Here is a 19,578-nt window from a genome sequence, read left to right as displayed (position 1 = left end):
TGAAAAAAAAAAAAACTGCAGGCAAGTACATGTAAACCTAGGCAAGTAAGAAATAGGGATTTTTTCAGCAACCAAACTCAGATTGTGAGATTAAAAATCTTTCTTTCTTTTATTTCAGATAAGGGTGCATCCTTTGAAGAAAAGGACAGTGAGTTAATATACACCTACCCCACACCTCAGTCTGTTCACAATGTCGACATTATTTTTGGCTTCAAGGTGAACGATGGGAAGCCTTGCAGTGGTGACATTGTTCGACTTGATAGCAAAGACACTGGACAGTATTTCTTGATTTCCCTCAACACGAAACTCAAGTTTTCTTTTGAAGGCCCTGGAGGATTTGGATCCTTTGAAATAGATCCCAGACAAGGCCAGGATTTCTGTAAAGGTAGGCATGAATTTGCCTTGAGTCGCAGAGGCAAGAAGGTGAACTATACTGTTGATGGAGTGAAGGATGACAATTACAAATATCAAAATGACAGGCTGAATGGGCTCTTCTCCAGAGTCGATAAGATAACAGTTGGAAAGAAAGGAGACAGTGGATTTAAAGGTTGTATTACCGGTCTCAAAGTCACACTGGGCACGTTTGATAGCAAGCCGATCACTGTTGACCCTATCAAGGCATATTTCTATGATGATAAAACAGATGGAATCACTGTGGAGGGCCTTAGCAAGGATAGTAAGGCAAAATGTGGTCCAGAGCCAGATGTACCTCCCATACCAACACCGCGACCTATCGACCAGCGACCTGACGTCTCTACTACCGCCTCTACTACTAAAGATCCTGAAAAGCAAGCTGAAGATGACACCAGAATTGCCATTATTGTTGTGGTAGTGCTTATTTTAGTGCTTATTTTTGTGGTGTTGGCGATCGTGATTTACTGGTACTGGGCACGTCATAAGGGAGAATACCACACCCATGAAGATGATGATGACGTGAAGGGCACTGATCCATACATTGACTTGACAGCACCAAGAAACGTAGAAGAGACGGAAAAGAAGAAAGAGTGGTACATTTAAGCATGGTGTTGGTGGTGGTGTTGTTTTTTACAGTATGTATTATCTTTGCCTTTTATCAAATTTTGATGAAACATTGAAAATCAAAACCATACAATGTTTGAGGTGTTTTGATGCAGTTTCTTTTCTTTTCTTATTTGTTTTCCTTTTTTTTTTTTTGGTAATACTCATTCTTATAGATCGCTTAAAGAAAAAAATGTGTAGACACACCTTAATTGGTTAGTTGCTTTGAGTTCCAGTGTTCCAGATAAGAGAGGGGTCTAAAATAAAAATAAAAATAAAAAACCTTTATTGTTTACCCTCTACAGTGTTTATAGCACAAGCGCTTATGGGGCCAAGAAAGCCCTATGGCCTCGGGTCTCAGATGAAAAACCTGAGAAAGATGACTTCCTGGCCCAACAAACTGAATGATAAACTTAAAAAGGTTTGGGGAGAACCACACCTATCGACCCATCAACAAACCCCATACTTTGAAAGTTATCTGGAACGCTGGAGGCCAGCATCTGGTTGTTATGTTTTCCTTTGATTTTATTCCACTTGTTTTGCTTTTGATGTAATCTAAAGCCCCGGCTAAGCTACCACACATTTTCGTGTAGTTTAAGTAACTATCTGCTAAAATTGGTTTGTTTTTGAACACTCTGATGCCAAAGCAGATGAGAATTTATTTTAATTTTTGATGTAGAATTTGAAAACATCTGCTGTTTGCGCCTGTTGACGCGTGTCTTTGGTTTGTATTTGTAGTACGAAACAAAGTGCGAAAAGAGTGTTGTTGCATGCTAAACTAAATCATGATGTATGTAATTTTAATAAGGTAATGTGCCAACTTATTTTAGTTTAGGGCATAGTTTGCTTTCATCCTCTATTTCTCTCAAGAAGATTTTAATAGCAAGCACAAATACCGCAGAATTAACAGCTGTCGAAACTCTGGCTGTGATTGTTGAGCAAGTCCATGGCTGCTACTAGAAGCATTTTACATGATGCATTTTCACAGCTACCCTTGTTTTAATGTACTGTTACTTATCTGACCGATCATCATCATCACCACCACCACCACCACCATCATCATCATCATCATCATCATCATCATCATCATCATCATCATCATCATCATCGTCGTCGTCGTCGTCATCATCATCATCAATTCTTAGTGCTTCCGGTGGAGCACAGGGCTACCACCAGTACACTTCATGTCACAAGATTCCTTGCTAATGATCCGGCTCTGGCCCAGGGAGCTGCCTCCAGCTGTTCTTAGGGAGGGTCCAAGGCTTTTCTCGCCACGCTGTTGCTTTTTCTCAAAAAGTTAGTTGTTATGGGCAGTGGTGGCTAATTAGAATTAAAATGCAGCGTTAAGCTGAGAACTGTTTGATTAGCATTCACAGAGATGGCGGCTCAAAGGAACTTGGGGTTTTATCTCTTACCTTTTAAGCATCTGAACAAGTCAAGGTTACAATGTACTTGCCCAGTTAGACTCGAGAGAAGTAGAGTGTGCAAGCATTCTTTAGAGCAAAGTAAATTAACAATGGTGTATTAATTATTGCATTAAAATTTTCTAAGTGCGTTTTGACAAGAAGTTTCAACAATTCAAAGCATTACTTCAAAAAGAGGGAGGTTAAGTAGCTACTACAGCGAAACTAATAGGATGTCCCTGCACGTGCGTTAGTTCAAAATTTTAGACGAGAAAAACAATGGCCCTTTACGTGCGTTATAAATTTTAGATGAGAAAAGCAATGGGCCTGCACTTGCTTTATATATTTTGGTACATTTCTCCCCTGTAATCTGCAAAACAGCAACGTTCAAAGACCAAATTCAAGTTTTGTGGAGAACTTGATTATATGGCAGTAAATTTTTGCATTCTTTGTCTTAACGCTGTTCCTATCAATTTTGTTCCTGGATTAGGATAGCACGGCCACATTGTACAAGTGGAGCGAACTAGACTAATCGCAGTAGGTTAAGTAACGTAAATTTATATTTTCAACTGACGGTTTTGCTGGCGTTGCGGTTGTGGTCGCTTAAAGTCCCTAATAACTGTAAGAAAGGTGACGTGTGCCACCGAGTTTGTATTTACCATTACTCTCAATTAATTTGAAGTTGTCTATTTTGTATGTGCATAATTTTATTATGCATTTTTGGTGTAAGAGATGCAGTGATTCATTTAATGGGAAAATGTAAGGAAGCAAACCTTGTTACTGATTTTCATTGATTATAATTATAGTGATGTAGAAGGGCCAATATTCATCCTTCAAAATCAGAGCATTGTCAAGGCTCAAGGGATTAAGACTAATCTACATTCGGCTGATGTAGCGAGACTCCTTATTTCTTCATACATGAATTTGAAATAATATACATGTCAACTGCGTGTTATGTAAGTTATCATGAAGTTTCGTGCTATTTCTCACTACATCAACTGAGTAGAAGTAACTCGTTTGACCAGTTTTTTTACGTTCTTTTCGTCACCAGATAGCATTAATTATCATCATTATATTCATACTTATTTAAGTTTATGCATCATATCCAGCCACTTAATCGGCAACTTATGGTGGCTGATGTTTCATCCAAAACATGTTTTGTGCCAAACTCGTTAGTGTTTTGCTTATTTTCTTAAAACCTTTTCATTCCCATGATCTGAATGTTAATTCTCCCAACTGACTCCCATACATTTCTTGTCAAAGTCAGTTCAAAGAATTTGGTGTTACATCAAACAATATTGGCTAGTTGATGATTTTCTTTATTGTCATCACCTGTCTGGTTGACAATGTATTGATAATGTAGGGAGAAATTAGTTATTGATCACTCCTGGGAGTGAAAGGGTACCAGTCATCATTATATTCACAAGCTCTGGGTTTTTTTTCCCCTAGACATATCTTAGTAAATCAGTTATATGCTTGCACTCTAAAATTAAAGGAAAGTGTTGGCCTTGGAAACCTATCTATACTTCTGATTAAAAAGTTCTTACATTTTGTTTGGCTGTGCCAGCCACTGAGTTAAAGTCTAATTTGAGAGGCTGGAGATGCTGTGCACTTAAAAACCCAGTGGGTATATTTAACAATTATTCCACGAGCGCGCGTTGGATATGAGATGATAGATAGCCAACAAGGCGCGAAGCGCCGAGTTGGCTATAATCATCTCATATCCAACAAGCGCAAGTGGAATAATTGTTTTATTAAAAACAACCGAGAAATATTGCTAGATCTTACTGATTTCGCTGTGCAAGAACGACCAGAAGGCAATTTAATGGTCGCCATTTCTCGGCCATGGTATAATTGCTCATATACCATGGCCGCTAAGCCAATCAAATCCCTCGAATTGCATTATACAATGATGCAGTTTTTAATAAAAAGTATTATCTAATAACTCTAGGCCTTGACTTTGCGCCTGATTGAAATCTTCGAATTAAACTGCCAGTAATTACAATTACCAATTTTTTGATTATTGATAAACAATAGCCCTTTTCACGGTTAATGTTTCTCATTTGCATTACAATGTTATTCAACGTGGATGCGAGGCAATTTCGGGCTAAAACTACAAAATAGGCCGAAATTGCCTCACATACATGCTAGATTTCATTGTAATTCAAATGAGCAGAGTTAACCGTGAAAAGGGCTATTATTAGTGACGATGAAGATATACCATATTTGGCCTGGAATACGCATGATAGGTTTTGTAATTTTTATCAACAGCAAATCGTAAATAAAGCTTTTTAGTGAACATGTTGTCTGCTATCGCCTTCAACTATGGGGCAAGCGAAGGCCGAAAACAGAAATTAGAGGACATGTCTTCCTTTCCACTCGCTTCCCTTCACCCTCCCTCTCAGTTTTTTCCTCTTCGCCAATTCCGTCCCATCATCTAAATGTCCTCAGGTGCGATATATAAATGGCAAAAACTTGATTTGTTTGCGGGCTTGGCCTTACCCAGCGGCATTTTCTAAACAGAAGTTGGGGACATAATAATTGACATATATCAAGTACCTACTTGAAAAGGAGGCCTTTTTGGCGGGAAGCTGTCGAGCATGGCGGACAGAGAAGCCCTAACACGGAGAATTTTTATTGCTGTCCCGATCTGTGGTCATCAGTGAGGCCTTCTCTGCCCAAGATTTGTTCCTCGACATACCAGTAAGTTCATTAAAAATGCCGTTATACAGACAGTCCCGCCTCATGCGTAGCGAATAGCCACTTCTCGATCTCCGATCCGTCTATCGCTTGGCTCACTTGCTTGATATTTATTTATGAATTCTTTAGACCCGTTCTGCCTCGAGCTCTCAAACTACCGACGAAATATCATCGGCTAATCCGCCACAGACATCGCAAATTCAGGTATGGGAATCGACTTGATCTTATTGCATAACAATTCCGGGGTCAATTTATTTATGACATGCATGGCGGCGGTAAAAGAAAAGCGTGACGTGTACGTGTACTGTTTCCTTGTGAAATCTTCCCTTTTTAGGACACAATGGCTTTCCCAGTTAAAATCAGTAGAAATTTCATCATAGAAGGCGATTTCAATTTCTGCATGAGAGTGTAACCCAGATTTTTGGCCCAGAAGATTGGCCATGAATCAAAAGCATTGGCAAAAAGTCTGTCTGTCAATATATAATATATATAGGGAAAAAAAAGATAAATAAATAGATTAATTCCTATACCGGGAGTCGAACCCGGGCCGCCTGGGTGAAAACCAGGAATCCTAACCGCTAGACCATATGGGAATTTGATGATAAAATAAATTATTAAAAACTGAATCATTGTATAATGCAATTCGAGGGATTTGATTGGCTTAGCGGCCATGGTATATAAGCAACTATACCATGGCCGAGAAATAGCGACCATTAAATTGTCTGCTGGTTATTCTTGCACAGCGAAATCAGTAAGATCTAGCAATATTTCTTGGTTGTTTTTAATAAAACAATTATTCCACTTGCGCCTGTTGGATATGAGATGATTATAGCCAACTCGGCGCTACGCGCCTCGTTGGCTATCTATCATCTCATATCCAACGCGCGCTCGTGGAATAATTGTTAAATATTTACAGAATCTTTATTTTGCATAATGGCGACTTTTTCCCTTTAATTTCTTTTTCCTTTGTTTGTACTGTCGAAGCTCCCGTAAGCAACCACCTCGAAAAAGAGGTCGTAAGTAGAGCTGGTCGCTTATGAGAATGCAATCTTCATTCTCGTAAGCGACCAAAAGCTGAAGCAATATAGAACACCCCGCGCGCCTCAATTCATCCTCGTATCCAATCTTCTCACCACACAAAACACGTAAATAGCGACTGGGTACGACTCTGCGCCTGGACCATGTTAGTCCAATATATGGCCAATTTTTGACCCCATCCTAGTTACTATTTTTACAAATGTAAATTACGCAATCCTAACTTGGTGACTCTCTGTTTACGCATGCATGATCTACCTTGTGAAACGCTTACAACAAAGTCATTTCCAAGACGAAGACTCATTTCGGTCATTCGAGCTGTTTGAAGCTGTTTCAATTTCCAATGAGGCAGTCGTGTTGAAAATTTGCGAGCCCATTTTAGTAACTATGGTAAAATGCGACGCCATTACAGTCAACCCAGTCGTGAGAATGGGTCACCATCAAGAGGTATATCCCTATTACTCCATTACTAGGAAATACCCCCCCCCCCGCCTCCCCGAGACCCCCGCGGAACAAAGCTGAGTGCCGTCGGGGAGGCTCCGCCCGAAAGGCATGCCTGACTGTGAACCAAAATTATTGGTGTAATTAGAGGTGGCAGCCTCCTCTCACCCCCACTCCCCTCCCCCCCGGGGGAAGGGGACTCCCATATAAAAGGGTGCAATTTGTTGTTTCATGTTTTTCAGTTTTGCCTGTGAGGAGAATCGTTGAGGTTTTAAAAGGGTAAATATTCGAATTCACAGACAGAAAAGTTCAGAAACTCTTCGGAAATTCTCACGAGACCATAGAGATGGTTTCAAAGGTATTGACCAAGCTACTGTAGAGAGCTCGCTGGAAGAGGTCGAAAATATTTGACCGCGCACGGACTGAACAACCGACCAGAAATACTGTCGTATTATCGGCTCTTGCTGGTTTCAACACATATTAAACATCCTCGGAAGTAACGTAGTAACTGAGAAGAGACTGTTTTGTGGTTAATTTTAAAAGACATTTTGGGGATTTGAAACAAGATTTGGGACGCCGCACAGCAAGCACTCAGGGATTACCACACTTTTTTTAACATGGCGTCATGATGAGTCTTTTTCGTACTGGCGCCAATGACGTGTGAATGCTTTGAAACAGCAAAAAAAATGGGCTTTGAATCTTACCATAACAAAACAATTATGTTATTCCTTTTCCACGAGATTCTAAAGTGGAATTGTTTGCGTTAAGATTACAAAAAAGTCGCACCTCCGAAAGCGGAATCAAACGACTTCACAATGGAGAAGCGCCATGTTGGCGAGCGCTTTCTTCTAGCCATTCTTCTACGTTAATCCACAATTAACGAACTTTACACCAACAAAAAACGACTCGGCGCAACTAAACTCAAACTAAGCAATCCTTCAAAGTTTAGAGATTCGTATTTCAAGTTTGGAAATATTGCTGGAAAATTAAGCACAAGAAGACCAAAGAAAGCTAATGGGTTTGAGTCGACCCACGCCCACTTTGTGTCCCGCGTAAGTTTTCGGAACACAAGCACAAAACGTCCTAAAATATGAAGTTTGTTTCGTACCTTTTGAACGAAATTCTTTCATCCACGGGTAGATTTCTTGAGCGCTCTCTTCTGGAGGGGAAAACGTTTTTTGCGAACTAGGGGTCTCCAAGCTCCCGTATGAATTTTCATTCCTGATCGAACTCGAGTCAGTCGACCTCACACCGGAGTCTGTGCCTCTATCACTTTTCAATTTTGCCTGGCAACGGTGTGTGCTCAAGTCTTGATCCATTTGTCTACACACTGTGCTTCTTTTAAAAATGGGGGGTTTAAACAAGATGAATTTGTTTTTGATAGTAGACAATATACTAGTTGGCCAGTTTTTTTTTTTTTGCCTAAGGTCTGTCGTTGACAAGTAGATAGGTAAAGTCGTATTGTTGACCCACCCTCTACCAAACTGGCGATTTCTGTTTTCTTTTTTCTATTTTTGTGATTTGGAGTTTTTTAAATTAAAAATTTAAGGTTCCATTTGGCTGCGCTCCTTGCTTTGAGAGCTTTTTCGAAGCTGCTTTTGGTTCAGCTTCCAGTCGATCCATCTTGTTCTCATCCTGGTAACGAGGTTTTACTGTAACGCAAAATAAAGGGCACATCAATTGTGTTACTCGGTAACACTTGCACGTGGACCGGCAATCGCCACAACAGACCATCTCAGTTGACCTTCCGAAGGCATTCGACTGATTATTCAGCGTTTTCAGTTGACTGTACTCGTAAGTTTTAAACGTATCGTTGAATCATGCGCTATAGAAAACGCTGGTTCCCTTGTTCCTGTGTGACAGAAGCTACACCAGATTTTAAATTTTCCACACTTCTGTTTTAACCCTGTCTATCCTGGTGACCGCGTCATATTCCGTTGTCGACAGTAGAATTTTGCATCTTTGCAGAATGAGTTATGATGCTCGCACCGAAGGCCGCATGAAAAACTGACTTCACTCACTGCTAAATGCTCGCACACAGTGAAAGAATTCGAAAGAATCCGATAGTTAAACTCCCCACCTTACATTAACTCTAAACAACTAAACAAGGTTATACAATCCAAGCTTTCGAGCACAGCTCATTTATTTTCCTTTTTCATTTGTAAAAAAGAACTTCCTTACTCCAGAATATATTAATATTAAAATATGAAACACTATAACTCAAAATATTATCTTCCATTTTAAATAAGTAACAAATTATCATACACTATTGTCGCATAAATTTCAGGGGGTTCCAAAGCTAACAAGTTTAAACCACAAATCCGCTGGCAAAATTTGGTACTAATTTTTTTTATGATTGACGAAGTAATTACAAAGCTAGAATGAAAACTACTTATGTACGGAATTCTTTTTTCATCCAAGTTAATTTTGCCGAAGATAATTCATAAATAAAGTGGAAAAGTACGGTTTGTTAGAAGAGAAAAATGTCATAAAGTGAATGCAAGCTGAGTCAGATTTCGGGAAATGATGTGAATTCTTGTATAAATATATCACATAGCCGGCAGGATGTTGATTCACCTATAAGCAATATTACAATTTACCGTTCACTTTGCCAAACATGTCGCTTGAACTGAATTAAAGTAAAACTCGAAAGTTCACTAACATTAAACACGTTTTCAATTATTGCCGAAAACAGGGATACAAAGATACGGCGAAATGCATTGTATAAATAAAATCGTAAAACGGGAAAACTACCTGATCAATTTTTTTTTTCGTCAACGTAACCACAATTTATGTATATTCAAAGCATGAATGTACTTATGGTCAATAAATATTTCTCGTGGCTAACTGAACACGAGTCTTTGAAACAGCAACAAAACAAAATTTACTCCACTAAGAGAATCTTCATACTCTGTGCGGTCTGCAGCACCTTTGTTCGATCGGCGAAAGCAGTTCATTTTTCACTGCAGAAACATACAGTTGTCAAAAAGCTATGAACATTAACATCATTACTGTCGACTTTGAGGTGAACTCGTTACTTCCACAAACCAAAGTTTAAGCAAGAGGATGTGTGTCTTCAAATAGTGCATAAACAGCTACCGAACAGTCCTTTCCTATGATACTGTGTTATCTTGTACATGGTTGTTCTAACCTTTGAGTCTGTGAATGAAATCCTAAAGTGTGACCATTCAAATGAAAGCTACTGAGCAGTACTTTCCAGTGGTGCTGTTTATTATGCTGCATAAGGTGGTTCTAACTTTTGAGTCTGTGGGTGAAATCCTTAAGTGTGACCATTCAAATGAAAGCTACTGAGCAGTACTTTCCTGTGGTGCTCTTTATTATGCTGTACAAGGTGGTTTAAACTTTTGAGTCTGTGGATGAAAATCCAAAGTGTGACCATTCAAACGCCGACAGCTACTGAGCAGTAGTTTCCTGTGGAATGTTTTCCGATTTTCTTCAAGCGGAAATTCGGTTATAAAATTAGTCAATCGCATTTACACTTTGCCAGTTCAAGTGCGAAAGGAGTTAAAAATGTTGAAGTGGTCCTTGGCTCCATATTGTTCTTTGCCGGTCCATAAATCCACCATTGTAACTTTGCATTGGAGAGGAAAACCCGTAGTTTCCTCTGACTTGCTGTATTGAGTTCATCTCACTGAAGGCATTCGGATGTGTGTTTATGTTGTTCATCATTGTCAAACTTCCGAATCCGTTCGGGTTTTGAGCACTTAGCTGCCTCACTCGCTCTTGAATTTCATTCTCCAAAGCCTTCTCCACTACTTTATTTTCCTTTTTCCATTTCATCCTTCTGTTCTGAAACCAGATTTTCACTTGTTTTTCCGTAAGTCCAAGCGACTGTGCGATTTCGATTCGCCTTGGTCTGCACAGGTATCTGTTGTAGTGGAATTCTTTCTCCAACTCGACCAGCTGTCTTGTGGTGTAGATGGTTCTGTTTTTGTCATCTTTTTCTTGCGGTGCTCCTTGAAAAAGAACGAGAAATCGTTTCAACCCCAAATTAAAAATCACGTTAAATGACATGGGACAAATTTCTTAAAGTTTATTTCCATTTATATAGAATTGAAACTGACTGGGTAGGCTTAGCAGTACTTCCTATGTACTTCTAGATCTCAAGAGCTTTATTCATTTAAACACTCGTATTTGTATACATTTAAATCAGTACTACATTAACAAAAGCAAAGTTTTGAAAGCTTACAGCACGAGTTATCTCTAGGATGGAACATTGTTTTTATAAGTTCAAAAACTATAACACCACGCGACGCGTAATCCCATCAAGAAACGATAACACAATACTGACACAACTTGTTGCAATTTACGGGTGCATCTTTTGGCAACTCCGTCTGTAAGGCTTTTAACTGCAACGAAAATATGTCTTAAACGAAAGATGTTCGACTCAAACACTCAGCTACTGACATGGAAGAAATGAGCAGCCATTTGAAACGAGAATGGTTATGCTAGTGTATGTGTCCTGTTCGATACACGTTCACAGCAAAGGATTTACGAGTCGCAAGCAAATGGCAAACGCTGCGATTTCACTTTAACAAATTAGATGCGAAAGTTTTTGTCTAAAATAAAAGTATTAAGATCAGTGTTATGCGTGATTTGTAAGCAATTGAAAGTCACAAACAGGCGATATTGCGTTTACAGATTGCCAGCGAATTATAAAGGCCTTCGCCAGACCATGAAATGATTTCGTTATAGCATTACAATATAGCGTAGATGAGTTTTATGTGAAATAATACCGACCCTATATATAATATATACTCCTTCCCTTATTTCTTCCTATTGAAGACATGAAGGTCTAACAACGATAACCGAACGATATTTGATTTGGTTAATCACTTTAGAGGACCTGTGCCTCGAGGTTAAACCATTGAGAAGTATTGAAAAACTCTCAAATTATAGGGAGCTCCTAGGAAACTGCAGTTATGAAATGAAAGGAAAGGACAACAGAAAGAGTACAATTCTAACATATTAGAACACGTTAACACTGCTTAACGTAAAATTTCCACAGTTTTGTTTGGAAATCGTTGAAATTGGTGAGCTTGCACCGTATCGATGGAGGACACGCAACTAGCAAAGCAAATTCGGTTGTCTGTCCATCTTATTAAATCTTAGCCAGTTTTAAATGGCTGAACTCACGAAGAAAAAGAAATTTCAGAACCTCTCCGGAATTCTCAAGAGACTGGAGAGATGATTCCAAACGTTTTGACCAAGTTGTATAGAGCTTACTGCAAGAGGTCGAAAATATGTATGCGCTCACGGACTGAACAAACGATTCAAAATACTGTCGTATTAACGGATTTTGCTGGTTTTAACACATAACATCCTTGGAAACACAGGCTAAAGTAACTGAGAAGAGACTGTTTTGTGGTTAATTAGGACATTTTGGGGATTTGGGACGCCGCACAGCAAGCACTCAGGGATTACCACACTTTTTTAACATGGCGTCATGATGAGTCTTTTTCGTACTGGCGCCAATGACGTGTGAACGCTTTGAAACAGCAAAAAAAGTGGCTTTGAATCTTACCATAACAAAACAATTATGTTATTCCTTTTCCACGAGATTCTAAAGTGGAATTGTTTGCGTTAAGATTACAAAATAGTGCGGTTCGCACCTCCGAAAGCGGAATCAAACGACTTCACAATGGAGAAGCGCCATGTTGGCGAGCGCTTTCTTCTAGCCATTCTTCTACGTTAATCCACAATTAACAAACTTCACACCAACAAAAAACGACCCGGCGCAACTAAACTCAAACTAAGCAATCCTTCAAAATTTAGAGATTCGTATTTCAAGAAATATTGCTGGAGAAATAAGCACAAGAAGACCAAAGAAAGCTAATGGGTTTGTGTCGACCCACGCCCACTTTGTGTCCCGCGTAAGTTTTCGGAACACAAGCACAAAACGTTTTAAAGTATGAATTTTGTTTCGTACCTTTTGAACGAAATTCTTTCATCCACGGGTAGATTTCTTGAGCGTTCTCTTCTGGAGAGGAAGGCTTTGTTGGCGAACTAGGGGTCTCCAAGCTCCCGTACGAATTTTCATTACTGATCGAACTCGGGTCAGTCGACGTCACACTGGAGTCTGTACCTCTATCACTTTTCGATTTTGCCTGGCAACGGTGTGTGCTCAAGTCTTGATCCATTTGTCTACACACTGTGCTTCTTAAATGGGGGGTTTAAACAAGATGAATTTGTTTTTGATAGTAGACAATGCCAAGTTGACCAGTTTTTTGACCTCTGAATGGAGATCAAGCCCCGTCGTTGACAAGAGTCGATAGGTAAAGTCGTATTGTTGTCCCACGCTTCACCAACTAAAGAAAGAATGATGTATGATTTTTGAGCACGTGACTTGCTCTAGACCAATCGGATAGCCCAAAAGTACGTCAAGACTTCAGTTTTGGCATGTAATGGGATACACAAAGATCTTAGTATGTTTTTCCGAGTAATTCATCATTTTGGGACAAGACGTCGTTTTGTAGAGGAATTTGCAGATGCCAAGAGCGGCATAGCGGAAACATAAATCTTCTTAAATGTCGAAACGCTTAACCCCGCCGGCTTTAAGTACTGGAAGAAAACAACTTTGTCTTGGCCTATTAAAACGCGGTCTGATATGACGCATTTCAGCGTTTATTTATTCCTTCACAGATGAATCTCCCCTGCTTTAATAAATACAATAATGTACAAAACATGTACTGAGGTTCGTTTTAAATTTCCCCGTGATTGACGCCGACAAAATGGTCTCCATTGATTAATGAAGATTTCGAAAGATCTGTTAAGGAGTTAATCTTTCTTAAGCCCATGTTAAACGCGTAATAGCTATAATAAGCTTGTACACAGCCACGACCAGGCAAACGGAAAATAAAGCGACGGAAAAAAGAGTTCTTATTTGAAAAAAAGTACATGCCGAAGGGTAGAAAATTACGTGTTTGTCTGCTTTTTTTTGCATATTTTGGTTTGTTACCTCATCGATCAAAAAGAATGTACTGTCAAAAAAGGGTCCATTTTGCCGCACATATTGTTAATTTTGTTAGCCGCTCCTCCTATGAACAGCTATGAAACAGAGTTTACTTGATCGGTTTCGGGCAAAAAGATATCTAAATTAGATCGAACTTGGACGAAATAACAATAAACCTTGAAGTAAATATCTTTTTAATATATTTTGAGAGCAAAATATATGCTATAAAACCGCTTGATTTTTATGTCCATCACTTCCTTATCACAAAGCGAGAAGTTCCAACAAACCATAGGTTATTTGCTCTTTTGAACTTTTGAAAGGATGCCTTGAAATTGTCTATTTTTTTTTAGCGTTCTTCTATCACTAAAATCTGATACTTCCAGTTAGAATTCAAAATAACGGTAGGACATTTGTGTGGTTTCCATCAGTTGACAAATCCTTGAAGACAGCAACTGGCTTAATTGATTATCACTTATTGACGCAAGCGACGATTTATCGCTTGATACTTCCTGCCGGCGAGGCTGACTCCATTGACACTGGTATTTAACCTGGATTTGCGCGACATTTACAGTTATATTTCGAAGCGAAAATCTTATAAAAACACTTTACACAAACAATACATCCTTTCACCCGTTCCGCGGTTTGCTCAAATGTGAAATAATTTGCTTTTGAGATTTAAATTTTCCAGGAAGAATGGAGGCTAGACATCTTGACTCCAGCCACTCCATCATGTATGACAATATTAAAACTCTAACACAAGATGCCGGTGTCAACGGTCGCTTTAAATCCGATATTCTACTTATATTTCGCTGTATTTTCGTGTCTCTGCCACACGTGGACGTTTTTATATCACAGGATCAAGATAAGCACGTGTAAAAGTTTGACTGCGAGCCAGAAAGTAAAACTGGTTCCGGAAAACAAAGAAGGCGCATTTGTGTCTGCATTAATTGCATTGGATTGATGACATTGATGCGAAAGAAAATTTAATTATAGTGATTTCTCGCCTTTAGAGTGAGTTGTGAAAACACAGCGACTATAGGACTGGCTTCTTTCTATGACCATTCCGCAGATGATTTGAATAGAAACAGAGATGTGAAATGTGCTTCATGTACCAAAAGTACACGAAACTCGTACAGGACTCCAGACCACGCAATACATACGATGTAGTCATTTTTATTCACGAATTGTTTTGTTGTTCTTTTTATTTTCCTCACCGATGGGTCGAACACAACCACGAACGAGGACACTGGTTATGTTGATGTACTTTAATACCAGAGGACATACAGAGAAAGAAAGAGATAATTAGATCGTTTAAGGCCGCTCAATTTTTGCTGTCAGATGAGTATTCGAACTGGAAAGCCGCCCTAGATTTCCCAAATTGCGCGAGCACTAGCATGTTTCTTCTTTAACATTTCGCAACTAAACAATGAATCAAACGGAAAGGCAGGTAAAGCCAAGAATGCGCGTAGGTCATGCATATCATTGACAAACACCTCTCGCGCTTGCTAGTAAAATTTTAGACTTGCTACAAGTCGACCTCGCGAGTTTGGCGAGTGGAGCGAGCTTTATTTATGACTTTAAATTCAGGAATCCCACTCCTCGACACCGCCATTTGTTTAATTTTTGATAGAAAGAGGTGGGGAGATGGATTGGAGTGCTGGCGTAAAACACTGTCTTACGTAATTATTTATTACCCGCCAGGGTGAACACAGTATGCGATTACCAGATCTACACCTCCCTTGTTGTCTTGAATAATAATTAGCAGGGTCCGATAAGTATTTTCTCAAGTCAGATTTTTATCCATTTGTGGTAATTTTAGAGCAAAGTAGCCTTAGTAAGTTTCATACCGAGTTTTGAATAGTTCTCAAAATTAAATCAATAAGAAAAAATCTCTGTTGAAGAAACAGTGTGCTCATAGTTCACATGGTAACCATACAACTGCAAGCAGTCATCACTGGATAGTCAAGAGAGCGAGCTATTAAAGCAAGCATACAGCGCTAAGCTCAAACGGCAGGTTGTTGGTGTGTTGTGTTTGAGTCAGTTCACTAAAATTTCGCCTTGGCACGAACTGTAATCCTCTTCATTAACTTCAAATTATGATGTATCGGGAGCTTTTCATTTTTACTCAGTTTGTTTTTCTTGTAAACGGTCTGTGATAGTCACATTTTTGACAATTTTTTTCAATGGCAATGATAGCTACACAAAACGTCTTCATGGTGTTTTACAAATTTTTTAGGCACAGAAGTCGGTGCTACATCTTCTCTTGTAAGAACGAAGAACAGTCGGCTCACGGATAGAAACTGAACGCGCGAGGCTGACACGCGAGTGGAAACCCACCGGAAAGCTTTGTTTGCGTCAGCCTGGCACCGAACGGGAAGGGGATAGGAATATTCGCGCGAGTCGAGACACTTACTTTCTCTCTCTGACTCTGTACTCGCGCCTCACCTTCCCTTTGGCTCATTCGAATATCCTCTTTCCCTCCTCGTTTGAAGCTACAAATGTTATTTATTATTTGCTCACTTGTGCGTCGAAGTTCGGCGCGATGAGCTGAGTTCTCGTGTAGGCGAGTTTTGCCGTCTCCGCGCGCGCCTGCAGGACTACTGTTTACATAACAAAGACTGTTCTCATTCTAACCAGGTAGCAGTATAAAGGCGCCTCTACCAGGAATTTTATTAGTCGTGGCTTCCGTATCAGTCTTTCTTTTTCATTTAATCTCCTCTCATTCATCCAACTGATACAATATTACTGATTCATTCGAGAGATCACCCCGTGGGGGGAGGGGGAAGGAAGAGGAGGGAAGGGCAGGGTACAACGCAGTGCTTTACACGAGGGTGTGCCTCCGAAGCTTATAGATCGCAAGACTTGTTTGTTTTTGCTACAAAAGTGCAAAAACTCTATACGGGTATAGAGGAGGAGTGCTGCTATTAACACTGTCTTCCGTAATTATTTATCACCCATCATCAGGGTTAACACAATATAGGGTTGCAAAAAAAGTATTCAGAACAGTTTCAGATTTGTGCGTCGTGTGGCATAGCCTCCCACGCAGTCGTTTTTGGGGGACTCGAATTACCTCCTCCCCACGAGTCCCCTAAAAACGACTGCGTGGGAGGCTACGTGTGGTCCTCTGCGTTCAGACGTTTCGATTGTAAGGATCGCAAGATCTGTCCCTCCCACCTGTCCTTGCTAGTCGCACAAAATGGTATTCCAGAGCGATTATTATGTGTGTTGGACACGCTTAGGTTCAGTTGCCCATTTGGTCCTCAAAGGTGAAGTCCTCCACATTGAGCTTCTCGATGTATCAACACTGAAATCACTCAATCCAACAGTACCTCGTTCTTCCATCCATTCTTACGTTAATTGTTCCCCTTTATGTTTACTGGTGTATGGAATATTCATAGAAAGTTCAACCAAGGTCGTTGAATCTTTTGAGGCGAAACCCACTTTATAAAGTGTGCGTGGCCACGCGCCCCCCCCCCCCCCCCCCAAAAAAAAAAAAAAAAAAATTTAAAAAACCGCCAATGCTCAGCGTGGTGTGACTGGAAATCGTCTGTTAACTCTTTGACATAAAACCCGCCTCCTTTTAGTTTCATGAACGATCGAAATGTAATTTCTCCTCTCAGTATCAGTAAGGCTGGTGAGAAGAACTGAGACTCGTCACGTACTGAATACGGGTGTAGTGTTTTTGATGTACGATCTATTTCAGCTCAACCATATTATTAAGCATTTTAAAAGACGGATAAAACAACTCGAAAGATACAAGGCTAATCCAACAGCAAGTATTTTAATAAAATTGCCCAATATTTCGGCTAGACAAAAATAATTTTCATCAGGGGCTAGAAAAGCAAGAATGACTGTAAATAAACAAATAAATTAAAGCTATGACGGTCAAAAACAGAGAAATTGTATAAATATGAACACAACAAAAATGTGAAAGATTAAGTTTAATCGAGTCATTTCATGCCTTTAGCCGTGTATTGCCTCGTGAAATTAAATGTCCTTCTCTGGCTTTCCGGATAATGTTGACTCCATTTGAATATGTGAGTTCCAGAGGGATAATTTCGAGGTGGTCGAGTGAGTGTCCTGGAAAGGAAAAGTGGTCTGCTGGGACAGTGGGATGAATCCCCGGGGGGAGGGGGGTACTTCCATTTATAAGCTATATGGGTATGTGCCGCTGTGAAAGGTATGGTTTTCAAGCAGTTTAGTCTGGGATGGCGTAGAAATCAGAGAGTTTTTGTCTAGTATAGGGTATCATTTTCCAGGGAACTGGTCAATTGCTTGTCTGAAGAATTTTGTCTAAACTAGGTTTCCGGGAATTGGAACGAAAAAAACGTGTTTTAGTTGTTGTTTTTAATACACGTGGAAGATTTTGTTTTGTTTTGTTATAGTGGCCGAGTTTCTGGAAAATAGCGAGTCTGGGACAGGGTAGGGATTGCTGGTCTTTAGTCTGGTATAGGGTGCAGAATGCAGCTGAACTTGGTCTGATATAGATAGAGTAAGGGTTTCAGAGTCACAGCGGAACACCCCTACCTCCCAAAATTTTACAGTACTCCTCGGGGGCTGAATGTCAGGGTGTTGTGAAATTAGCGGCGACAGCAGACTTCGGGTGAGGAGATTTGTTATTTTGAACTGGGACTTCATTGTAACCTCCGTGGTGGAAGTGGCTTGTGTGGTTTTCCGATGGTCAAGTGACAAATTGTTTTTTGAGTGGCTGTTTATTTTGCTTACCACGCAGAAGTGTGATAACAGAGCCTAAAGTGATTAAAATCAACAACGCTAAAAAACGCATTGACAAACAGGAAAAAATTAATGTGTCACTGTTTGTTCAAAGGTGTCAAATTTTGGTTTGCTGTAGTTATAGACCGGTACCTGGATGTCTTATATTATAAACCCTTTTCTCGTCGCAGAAACATTGAAAAAGGTATGTGTGAAGTATTCATAACAGTCAGCGGTTTTGGCACATGATATTCGAGGTTGACGAAACACCTCTTTAGACATTTTCATGGTCTGGACCGATTTGAGACTGAACATGTTGTGAGTGGGCTGGAAGCGAAACAAAACTGTTAGAAAGGACACTATATCGCAAAATACTATCAGCTGACCTAAATTCTGTCGGTCCACACAGCTCATTCAGGATTGCAACCATTATTTACAATGTGTGAGACTGTCACTTGGAACGGGCTGTTCAGTGTTGTTAGAGGGTAATTTACTCTGTTAGTCCATGTATTGTTATCTGAGCTGAAAGGCCGTGTTTTACATCAGAATTAGCACATTGCTATATTGCATTCACCACAAATGTTAAACCGGTATGAATTTGAGCTACTTTGGAAACTTTTTTTTTCCCGCTAACCATGGAAGAAAATTCGTTGATTCTGGCAGTGCAGAATTAGCATTTCGACTTCAAGCTGTGATGCGTTTCTGGCAAATTTGTTATCTAAAATCGTCCCTAACGTTGCCAACAAGTCAGAGCGCCGAAGCCGACGAATATGGCTCTAAGTATAAAAGCAAAACTCAGTTTTATCTAAACCCTTGTTGTTACAGTCGCCTTGTTAGCAAAGACTTGTCAAGCTGTCTAGTTAATGTCTGTGTTAACAAGGCACTGAGTTGCATGGTATCTTATTTTCACCGATAAACAACAATATTTCCCTTACTTCTCTTTTTCTTTCCCTTGCTACGCCTGTTAAACTGAGTCATCCAAGGATAAATACATCGCTCTTCGTGTCCCTTGCTCTGCGAATTCACCGTGAGTTGTTCGACTTTGTTCTGTTGTGCAGATTCGGCCTGGCCACACTGTAAGCTCCTCTCTCCGATATTCGAGGAATTATCCTTCATTTCCACGGGATCTGTCTCGTCTGTTGTTCCAAGAAGCCGGCTTATTGAAAAGGAGAGTTTGGGAGAATGTTTTTCCATGTTTTGGAGTGCACAGATTGAACAGAAAGCAGCTTAAACGCGTGCGCTTGAGTTTTAAGTGACCCTCAATTAATCCCGGGTCACAATTTCATTGTGTAACCG

General features: G+C 39.9%; 2 protein-coding genes, 1 long non-coding RNA gene and 1 other non-coding gene across 5 annotated transcripts in view; 2 read left to right on the top strand and 2 right to left on the bottom strand.

Annotated features, from left to right (window-relative positions):
- LOC146461730 (EGF and laminin G domain-containing protein-like) overlaps positions 1 to 1,154 on the top strand; it is an 18,692-nt gene extending 17,538 nt beyond the window's left edge. Inside the window, exon 7 of the mRNA XM_085086397.1 lies at positions 119 to 1,154. Within this exon, the coding sequence (XP_084942523.1) occupies positions 119 to 1,017 (899 nt within the window). The 3' untranslated portion in view covers positions 1,018 to 1,154. The remainder of the gene's footprint in view (positions 1 to 118) is intronic.
- A 3,832-nt stretch (positions 1,155 to 4,986) lies between these two features.
- Positions 4,987 to 19,578, top strand: part of LOC146461720 (uncharacterized) — a 56,886-nt gene continuing 42,294 nt past the window's right edge. Inside the window, exons 1-2 of the long non-coding RNA XR_014857358.1 lie at positions 4,987 to 5,123; positions 5,250 to 5,324. This is a non-coding gene — a long non-coding RNA (uncharacterized LOC146461720). The remainder of the gene's footprint in view (positions 5,124 to 5,249; positions 5,325 to 19,578) is intronic.
- Trnae-uuc (transfer RNA glutamic acid (anticodon UUC)) lies at positions 5,642 to 5,713 on the bottom strand. The gene has a single exon. It is a non-coding gene; the product is annotated as a tRNA-Glu (tRNA).
- On the bottom strand, positions 8,715 to 19,476 carry LOC146461728 (homeobox protein Hox-C5a-like). Of its 2 annotated transcripts, XM_085086663.1 has the most exons (3): positions 19,218 to 19,476; positions 16,899 to 16,916; positions 8,715 to 10,573 (listed from the first exon to the last, which is right to left on the bottom strand). In XM_085086663.1, exons 1-3 carry the CDS (start codon positions 19,474 to 19,476, stop codon positions 10,122 to 10,124), a joined length of 729 nt encoding a protein of 242 aa, XP_084942789.1. In that variant the 3' UTR covers positions 8,715 to 10,121. The 2 variants fall into 2 exon arrangements, with proteins under 2 accessions (XP_084942789.1, XP_084942790.1); XM_085086664.1 differs by lacking the exons at positions 16,899 to 16,916; positions 19,218 to 19,476 and adding an exon at positions 12,547 to 12,902.

Source organism: Pavona decussata, unplaced genomic scaffold (genome assembly GCF_977016875.1).
Source record: "Pavona decussata unplaced genomic scaffold, jaPavDecu1.1 SCAFFOLD_195, whole genome shotgun sequence".
NCBI classification, from domain to species: domain Eukaryota; kingdom Metazoa; phylum Cnidaria; class Anthozoa; order Scleractinia; family Agariciidae; genus Pavona; species Pavona decussata.
This window is presented reverse-complemented; position numbering and strand designations above follow the sequence as displayed.

Bases quoted from the DNA above. Each gene is read 5' to 3' on its own strand.
- LOC146461728 (XM_085086663.1), bottom strand. From the start codon at position 19,476: ATGGAAAAACATTCTCCCAAACTCTCCTTTTCAATAAGCCGGCTTCTT.